The 10,000-nt window shown below is 42.2% G+C and overlaps 1 protein-coding gene across 1 annotated transcript in view; it reads left to right on the forward strand.

Annotated features, from left to right (window-relative positions):
• The first annotated feature begins 6,390 nt into the window (after positions 1 to 6,390).
• LOC138972156 (hexokinase-like) overlaps positions 6,391 to 10,000 on the forward strand; it is a 6,322-nt gene continuing 2,712 nt past the window's right edge. Inside the window, exons 1-3 of the mRNA XM_070344916.1 lie at positions 6,391 to 6,543; positions 8,063 to 8,202; positions 9,421 to 9,557. Coding sequence (XP_070201017.1) covers positions 6,395 to 6,543; positions 8,063 to 8,202; positions 9,421 to 9,557 — 426 coding nt within the window. The 5' untranslated portion in view covers positions 6,391 to 6,394. The remainder of the gene's footprint in view (positions 6,544 to 8,062; positions 8,203 to 9,420; positions 9,558 to 10,000) is intronic.

A 10,000-nucleotide genomic window follows, 5' to 3' on the forward strand; every position in this document is an offset into this window, starting at 1 on the left:
TCGAAAACTTCGAATCTAGACATCGTAATTACAACTCAACATGGTTTTTCAGGTAGTTGCGAATGTTTGGTTTTGGATCTTAACAACACCGATCTCAAGGCCTCGCTTGTGAGACTTCAGGACAAGAATGCAAGGATTCTTAAGTCTGCAGATTTTCCAATTCCAAATGACAGTATGCATGGCACAGTCAGTCAGGTAAATAGAGTAAAACGCGGAGCCTGTATATTTTCCTTCCTGTGTCTGCTTTCCTTTTTTATATTAATTCTTTTGTATTGAAGCTTTAAAAAAAACCTCTTCTTTGTTGTCCAAAATTAACAACACAACAACAACAACAACAACAACAACAACAACAACAACAACACCTCCAACCACAACAACAACAACAACAACAACAACAACAACAACAACAACAAGCTTGACGGTTAAATCTGGGAGTTGTAAATGCCATTGGAAGATGCAACTTTCTCCCAATTTGACATTTGTTGCCAGGCTTCTTAAACGCCGCTTGTAAATAAGAAAACAGAAACATACAGCCTCAAAATGATCATAGGGTGTTTAAAGAGGCTGTACATTTACATGCAGTGAACGAACCGACGCATGGCAAAATCAGCACCACAAGCTTCTTACTCCTTGCCTTAGCCATTCTTATGGATTTGTAAATATACTCAGAGGCAAAAGAAACGCAAATGCTGCGGTGAAAATGGGTTACCCATGAATGTTGATGTCGAATTAATTCTTTCGGGTTAACAATATCAAGGAAACGAATTGACCGATACAAAAACCATACGTAAAAATGTATTGGGATGAGAGCATGACGTGCCATGTTCCACTGAACACTGTTTGAAGACTGTTGAAAGTCAACAGTGTGTTGCTCCTCCCTGGGCGTTGATGACTGCGACGCACCTCCGGTACATGGAGAAGACGAGGTCATTGATTTGCTGCTGAGGGACCTGAGCCCACAACTGGGACACGGCAGCACGCAGTTCTGCTGCTGTGCGGGGTCTCCGGGCAAGGGCATTAATCCTTCTTTGCATGATGTCTCAAAAGTGTGCGATTGGGTTGAGATCCGGAGATCGAGCAGGATGAGGCAGAAGGTTCACGTTGTTGTGACGCAGGAAGTTCTGGGTAGCACGTGCAGTATGGGGACGGGCATTGTCTTGCTGAAACAGGCAGTTCCGGTACCTCTGAAAAAATGAAACCACATAGGGACGCAGGACTTGATTGATGTAGCGGTCTGCATTGACACCATTCCCACGACCTTGGCCGACGTTCTGAAAGACGAAAGGCACCACTCGCTGATTGACACCAATGGCGGCCCATATCATGACGCTGGCACCTCCCCATCGATCATGCTGCAGGATGTTATTGTTAGCAAACCGTTGTTTATGTCTTCGCCAGATTCGGACGCGCCCGGTTCCAGGCAAAAGCGCTTCTCGTGCAAAAAAGAACCCTCCGCACCTAACCCTAACCCGGCAGTCCCGATTGCGCCAGTGGGCATGCTGCTGGGCCCAACCCAGACGATCCCGGCGATGCTGAGCTGTCAAGACAGGACGTTGAGCAGGACGCCGATTTACCAGGTTTTACCCACCAAGGCGTCGGCGTACAGTTCTGGCACAGACGGGTTGTCCATGTACCCCGATTGTGTTACGGGCTGTGTTGGCAGCAGTTTCGAATGGATCTCGCTGGTGTTGATGGACAAGATATGACGATCTTGTCGGGATGTTGTTACCCGGGGTCTGCCACGTCTTGGTAAGTCGCAGGTACTGTTAGTGGCATGAAAACGTTGTTGCAGGCGATAAACCGTGGTGACATTTACTCCAAATGCCCTAGCAACTTGCTGAACTGATTTTCCGGCATCAAGTCTTCCGATCGCCTGTTGGCGCTTCTCTGGTGATAAGTCTCGGCATCGCGCCTGTGTCGCAGAAATGAATGTTGTAACAGTTTTGTGAGTACGGTACAGCTTTGCCTGAACACTCTGAACACGAAAAGCTGCTTTTCCACATTTTGTACGTGCTGAAAGTTGTCCCCATGACGGTTTGGGATCCCCGTCAACAAGACCTCGCGTGTGACCCAGATAACGGCAAACACGGTTCTGACAAGATAAGACCACTAAAACAACACGTGCAGAACATGGTAGTATCATGCTTTTCTTTTTGTTTCAAGTCCATAAAGGTTTAATTAATGCATCCTTTATTTGCGTTTCTTTTGCCTCCGAGTTTATAACTGTTGTAAAAGGAGTTACATAACCACCTGTTTTTCAGCTGTTTGATTTCGTTTGGAAATGCACCAACGAGTTCAGAAAGAACTTCGAGTGTTCTGGCAATCTGCCATTAGCGCTCATTCTCGGCTTTCCATGCAAGCACGAGAGTGTGGGTCAAGGTTGTCTTGTCAAAAGAAACAAGGAACTCATTTACAGTGGAACTGACAACGGGGATCTGCACACCTTGCTCGCGGAATCTCTAGACAGGAGGGCAAATGAGAATAAGGTAAGTGCCCCAAAATATTGTATATGTGCTCTTTCTCTTTCTCTGGTCATTCAATCGGAAAGCAAAAGAAAAGACTGCTTACAATTGACCCTCTCCAAATGTCAAAATAACAGCGGGGTCGAGTTCGAGATTGAATTATCATTTGGTTTAAAATGTTTGAGCTAGAGCTGTGAAACAAACTTGCAGGGTTTCATGACCTCCAAATAGAACGCAGTTCAAATTGTCCATCCTCAAATTAAAGATTTCAAGGTTGCGTTCGGCTGAAATAAAGAAAATGATCCTTATCATTTTACTCTTTTAAGCTAGAACTTCCAGATATCACACACTTCCAATTTTCATCAGGACAAGAAGTGATGAAAGTTGCGTTGACTTTCATCACATTCTGAGGTCACAGTGAGGCTGAGTGCAGTGCAAACCTAAAAATAATGATATCACGGTTATAAGCGTTGACCGAGCCAGAGCTTATATCCCTAAACATATACTCTCGGGGCTCGTAGACTTCCGGACATGGTCAAAGCTTGGTTCGTACTCATCCAATTTCAAGCTAACATATCAGTCAAGTGCGAAAACATCTCGCTTTCTCCAATGTGTGTGGAACAAGATCTCTATAACGGGTCGATTTATGGCTTGATAGGTCATGGTCCTGATATTCACACATTATTTTGGTTGGTTAACTTATATCGTCTGTCAAAGTGGGTAGCTGTAGCAGGCTAATTGCCTCACCGGACAATTGCCCCGGCCCCCGGTTGATTGCCCCCCGACAACTACCCCCAGGATAATTGCCCCCTAGGACAATTGACTAAATTGTAGTTGTAAGTCGTGTACACTACATTGGGGTGTGCACGTTATAGATCCCACGATTGACAAAAGGGTCTTTCCTGGCAAAATTGTATAGGCATAGATAAAATATCCACCAAATACCCGTGTGACTTGGAATAATAGGCCGTGAAAAGTAAATATTCGCCGTAATGGCTTGAGATTTACTGGCCGATGTGAATGCGTGATATATTGTGTAAAAAATCCATCTCACAGGGCAGAAATTAATATGTAAAGCGCTTAGAGAACGTCAAGCGCTATATAAATCTCCCCATATATATATATATATGCTTAAATCTTCTTCTTCCGCGTTTAAGTTGATCCTAAGAACAGTCTGTTTACGTCTTTTAACACATTGTTTTCTTCAAAACAGAAAGTTCTCAAGTGGTACGATAAAGATAAACTTCGCAAGCTCAAGATTGCGGCTTTTGTGAACGACGCTGTCAGCACCTTAGTGTTGGTGGCTTTCAACAACTCCAAGTGTAAGATTGGCCTGGTCCTTGATAGTGGATTCAACGCCTGTTACGTGGAGGACTGGACGCACGTAGAGATGGACAATACTGCAGACAAAAACCCGCGTGAGGTAAGGGTAATGGCTAATTTCCTACAGCAGCAGCAGTAATGAAAACACTAAAAGAAGAAATGTTGATGATGACGATAATAAAGGATATACACTCTTCAAAAAAAGTTAAGGATCACTTTTTTACAAGCACGCCACACAAAACAGCCAAGACCGAATTCTTTCATTTTTTAAAACATTATCTAATTGAACAACCAAGGAGTAATGACAAACAAATCAAAGATCGAACGCGGCAGCGACAATTTAGCTAGAGTGTGTCAAACGTGACAACCCTCGAAAATGGACTTCACAACAATGTGAATCAGTGTCAATAACGCGTGTGCCCTCCGTTGTGTGCCAGGCATTCAACACATCGTTGGCGCATGGAGTGGATCAGGTTGCATATGAATGCTCTGGGAACTCCATTCTACTCCTGCTGGAGTCATTGCAGCACTTGACCCAGATTGGCAGGAGGAGGGTGATGTTGCTGTACCCGACGACAAAGCTCGTCCCACATGTGCTCTATGGGGTTCAGGTCCGGGCTGTTGGCTGGCCACCGCATCCTGTTGACCCTGGCCTGCTGGATGAAGGTGTTTACAGCTGCAGAACGATGGGGAGGTGCGTTGTCATCCTGAAGAATTGCACGAGGGCCGATCGCTCGGAGGGCTGGAACGACCAGGGGTTGCAGGATCTCATTCTGGTAGCGGACACCGGTCAAGTTGCCCATTACATGGTAGAGAGGTGTCCTTAGACGTGTGCTGATCCCTCCCCAGACCATCACAGAGCCTCCGCCAAAACGCTGTCGTTCCAGAACAGCGCCTTATCTGTAAACAACACCTAAGCCCACTGCTGACGTTGCCACCTCACATGCTGAGTGCACCAGGCTCGGCGAGCTGCTCGGTGATTAGCAGTCAGGGTTGTTCCTCGGACTGGACGCCTTGCACGCAAGCCAAAGTTGTGTAAGCGGTTTCGGATCGTCTGACTACTAACAACAGTGTTGGTGGTAGCTTCTAGGCGTTGCCTAATGTTGTTTGCTGTAGCCATTCTTTGTTGCATGGCCTGCCTCTGAATGAAGCGATCCTCTCTTTGTGTGGTGACTCTGGGCCGACCAGAACGTTGTCGCTCCTGCACTCTTCCAGTTGCGTGGAATCTCTGTTTTAGTCTGATGATGATAGAGGGAGCCACTGCAAGCCTCTGGGCCATTTGTCTGACAGCAACACCGTCTTGTAGCCATCCTATTGCCCTTCCTCTATCCAAATCGCTCAGTTTTCGTCGTGGGGGCATGTTGCTACTGTGCATAATTGTGTCAGCGTGTCAACCTTTAAACACAAGCTGGTGAGCGATGTTCATAGCCAGGACCCTGTTGTAGCACGTGCATCACAACCTTGTGCCCTGGCATGCGTTCCGCAAATTTCATGCGACTATAAAAAACACCCTTTATCTTCCAAAATGCAGAAGCTTTTGAGAAGTCCCACAAAGGGAAATAACTCTGCCTGCCAAACAAAATTCTAGGTCAAGACTCATTGTGCATTTGTTAATTCAAACACATTACTCTTTTAATTATTATGTCGATGTTTAAATTTTTGTCAATTTTTTTATAATTAGATCCGTTTTTTCAACCGATTCTTAACTTTTTTTGAAGAGTGTATACTAGAAATTATTCAGTCCATGTTTTGCAGAATACTCGCGTCAAACAGAAACACCGTTATCAATCACCAGAATAAAAGATTTGAATTACCTACATTCTTGAATATACAATGCGGCTTGCGCTATAGAACATGGAGTCCACGATAATTACATTACAATCGAATCGTTGCTGTGTGGCCATAGACGATAATCAACACAGAGCTGGGAGCACTCGGGGAAAATGGCTGTCTGGATTTCTGCAGGACGGAGTTTGACAAAGAACTGGATACATATTCACGCAGCCCTGGAAGTCAGATGTAAGCACATCTATTGTTATTATGTCATACACGCTAGTGACAATTATTAACAGCCAAATCAGTGTAATGGTGACAGACAATTGGAAACAGTTTAATGAACAAAATATCAACTTCTCTGTTTCGTTATGTTTGGCTTTATCTATGGTATTTTTCAAAAGAATGTCTGTTCGGTTTCCCGCGGGTCCTCTCCCGGAAGAGTTCCAAGCGTCTTTGATCCAACACAATGTTTGCATGGGTGCCTTCAATGTAAACTCAGATTATTGACAAACACAGATGTGTAACATTCTCAAAACAAAACATCACACACCTGTGTCTGAGTGAACTAGGTAGTTTTCCAGGAAACAACATTCACAACATTCTCCCTCAACTGACCGCCTGTGTCCTTAAATATATGTAGTGTGCATGCGTATTTAGATATGACAAGGATTGTCACAAAGTTAACTTTGTAACGAAATGTCTTTACCGAAAAAAGAACTTGCAGCAAGGTCAATAGGATTGACTTTTTATTCAGCCAGACGCCGTACCGATTATGCTTTGATTCCTTTTCTTTGTTCTACATTTGATAAAATTAATGTTTCAGTATGGAGAAGATGGTTGGTGGAAGATATATTGGAGAGATCGTGAGACTGGTGCTGAAAGGAATGACAAAAACACATCTCCTGTTTGGAACAGTTCCATTGACTTCTGATCTCTTTCGGAAGAATGGTATTACTACTGGGTGTGTCATCATAATCGAAGGGTAAGTACTACATGTGTCGTGGCATCACTACCATTATCATCATCATCATCAGCAGCAGAAGCAGCAGTTCTTCGAACAGTACACCAAACACATGTACAAGAACAACACAAAACAATTCGCGTGAAGCGATTTAAAAAAATTTAGTCAATCTGTAGACATCACACTATTAAACATTCATCGGCGAGACTACATTCAGGCAGTCTCGGCTAACCATACCCGAAGACCGAGACGGGTCACGCTCGTCTCCGCGAAACATGCGAACATTATACCCAACCTATTTTCTTTAATCCTGAGCGCGTTTTTAAAGTCAACATACGTCCCTAACAATGTTGAATTTAGGAGAAGATGAGAAATACATTGCAATGTTTAAAACAAAACAAAATCTGCTTCGGGAAATTCGTTTCTGATGACAAATTTAATGAGCAAGCAAATTAACTAATTATTAAGCTTTCGAGCTGAAATGCAATACCAAAGTCCGGACTGAGTCAAAGATTGTTTGACCCACATTTCAATTAATTTGGTTTAAAAATGAGGGTGTGACAGTGTTGCCTCAACTATTCATAAAAGCCGGATATGATGACAGCAAAGACATGTTTCTTCTTCTTCTTCTTCTTCTTCTTCTTCTTCTTCTTCTTCTTCTTCTTCTTCTTCTTCTTCTTTTTCTTTCTTCTTCTTCTTCTTCTTCTTCTTCTTCTTCTTCTTCTTCTTCTTCTTCTTCTTCTTCTTCTTCTTCTTCTTCTTCTTCTTCTTCTTCTTCTTCTTCTTCTGTGTTCGTGGGTTGAAACTCCCTTGTGCTTGCGTGTACACACGGAAGAGGATGAGGCACTCTTTAGTATGACTGCACATACGTTGACCTTGGAGATAGGAAAAATCTCCACCTTAACCCACCAGGCACGGCCGGGATTCGAACCCACGACCTTAAATTCCGCTTTGGAGCTGAAGTTGTTTCTTTATGGGTCTTGAGGGGATTTACAACTCGTCTTTTTTGCAATGAATTACTCTTCAGAAAGACCTGCAAATCGCTTTATTTTGGCAGACGTAAATTTTGACATGTTAATTACTACGCATCTCCTAAACATACAGTAAATATAGTCTCGGCTAACCGCCTAAATATGAGTTTGTGTCGGCCTCTAACGTCACATGGCTCAAAGGAGGAAAATTCTATGTTCAATCTATACATAACAAGCTGTAGAAGAATTGTCTGACTGTATCCAGGCTGTTGTTCTGTTCGTCTACCTTTAAAGAAAACATACCATCATCATCATCTTCATCATCAACATCATCATCATCATCAACAATCATCATCATCATCGTCATCATCATCATCATCATCATCATCATCATCATCATCATCATCATCATCATCATCATCTTCAACGTCATCGTCATCATCATCGTCATCATCATAATCATTAATACCACCATCATTAATATCATCGACTACATTATCGTCGTCTTCACCTTTTAATCCCAAGCAATATACAGAGAGCTTGAATGGTTTATGTTTTGTATTTTGCAGCGACACAGATGAACCTTACAAGAAGACGTCAGGGGTACTGGACGGTTTAGGGGTGACATATTATACAGACGATGACCTGAAGACTGTACGGCTTGTCTGCAGGGTTGTGTGTGAACGTGCAGCCTGTCTAACCGCCGCAAGTAAGTCATTGATGTTCATCACATCATTTTACCATCACTGTCAGAGTAAACGGTTATTTAAAATATGTTATCGGTTGCAGCATTGCATTTAGAGTATAACCAACAAACACACTTCTTAGAATATCGTACTTTTGCATAACCCGTCCAATTCTCACAATATTTGCAGACACGTCTTGCTCGTTGCTTTTTCTTAAAAATTAAAATGCATGCCGAAGAGAGCTTTTCAATATTTACAAAAAACACCAACGAGTGTAAACCTGATATAACACAGACAGCCACGTGATATTCAGTTTATTCTACATTCTGCAATTGCGTACCTTCTACCTCAAACTTCCAAACAGCTGTGTCATTTTGAAATTATAACTCGACATTCATCCACATCATAATGAGTTTGCCTTTTCAAACATTGCAATGATTTACTTTCAACAATGGGCCAGTTAAATTTGAGGTAAACATGTGTCTTAAGAAGGATACACACACACAAAACACCTTGCACTGTTGTGTCACTGAGATTGGACCCCATATTAACATTGACAATTCTTCAATGTAAATGTGCATTATCTGGAATTAAAACCTCACATATCAATTCTCAAGATTTAAACACAGAAAACATTACAGTATTTCAAGAATAAAGTTTGTCTCGTTGACTTTTTCATAACGAGTAGTGGAAAATGACAAACAAGGTCTCATGCATTCACACTGCAGTTTGACCCGACCTCATTTGCACGATGTACACACTTGGGAAAATATCGTTTATTAATGACTTGGGTGGTCTCTCTCACATGCACAGCAGGAATGTATTGTTTTGCACAAGTCAAATGTTTTTTTTAAAAGATTAAAAAAAACAAGTAGTTGTTTCAAAAATGTGAGCGTGATATTCAAGAAAGTTTTATTTGATCTAAAAAGATGTAAGAAGTAATAATATACAATACAGATTACTTCTTCTAGTTTGTGAGCCATCCCGTGTTTGCTCCATGATCGCTTTTCCCATGGTACGGTGGTTAGCATTGTTTTGGGGCGTTTTCTGATGTTTGTAAATTAATTGCATTGCTTTTTATGATTTTGATCGTCAGTTGAAAACTTGTAAACTATGGAAATTCTTCGTATTTTGTTTTCATTTCATAACGTTTATGCATTTACACGTTCTTATTATTCATGTTGTACCGGTGTCATTAGATTCTTGTTTGATGGTGTCCTTCTATTTTTGTTTGTTCTAAGGTCTGGCTATACTCGTCAACCATATCAACCAGCCTGAGGTGACTGTCGTTGTTGACGGATACCTGTACCAGAGACATCCCCGTTTCCACAACATGATGTACAGCAAGACGCTGGAGCTCCTCAACCCAGGCCTCAAAGTGAGTACATGTAGCACCCCTGCTTTCTGTTCTTGTGTAAGCACATGATCCCTTAATTAATAAAACATCAGCCTGTTGACACAAACTGCATCCTAAATGTTGCTATGGCTGCTCCAGTTCATTGCAAAATTAGTGTTAAGTTTTGGTGATTGTGAGATCCGCTGTCTCATATAGTACACTTGATCTGTTCGGCTATATTCGCTTACAAAAACGTGTCCCGAAGGCGTTGTACGCGGCACACCTAGAGCGTTCACTACCAAATGTGTAAAAAAAAAACCCATGTACTAGACTAAGGGTTTTGTGGTTTGATATGTGAACATCATAGAGTAGGGTGTTTCTGTTGTGAATTAAATTATTTTTGAGCACCCTTCCATCGTTACGTTCTTAGAACTAAGTTTTCAATATTAGGGACCCTTCTCCTACCAGCTAGAAACATATTTCTG

The sequence above is a fragment of the Littorina saxatilis genome, linkage group LG8 (genome assembly GCF_037325665.1).
Source record: "Littorina saxatilis isolate snail1 linkage group LG8, US_GU_Lsax_2.0, whole genome shotgun sequence".
Lineage (NCBI taxonomy): Eukaryota > Metazoa > Mollusca > Gastropoda > Littorinimorpha > Littorinidae > Littorina > Littorina saxatilis.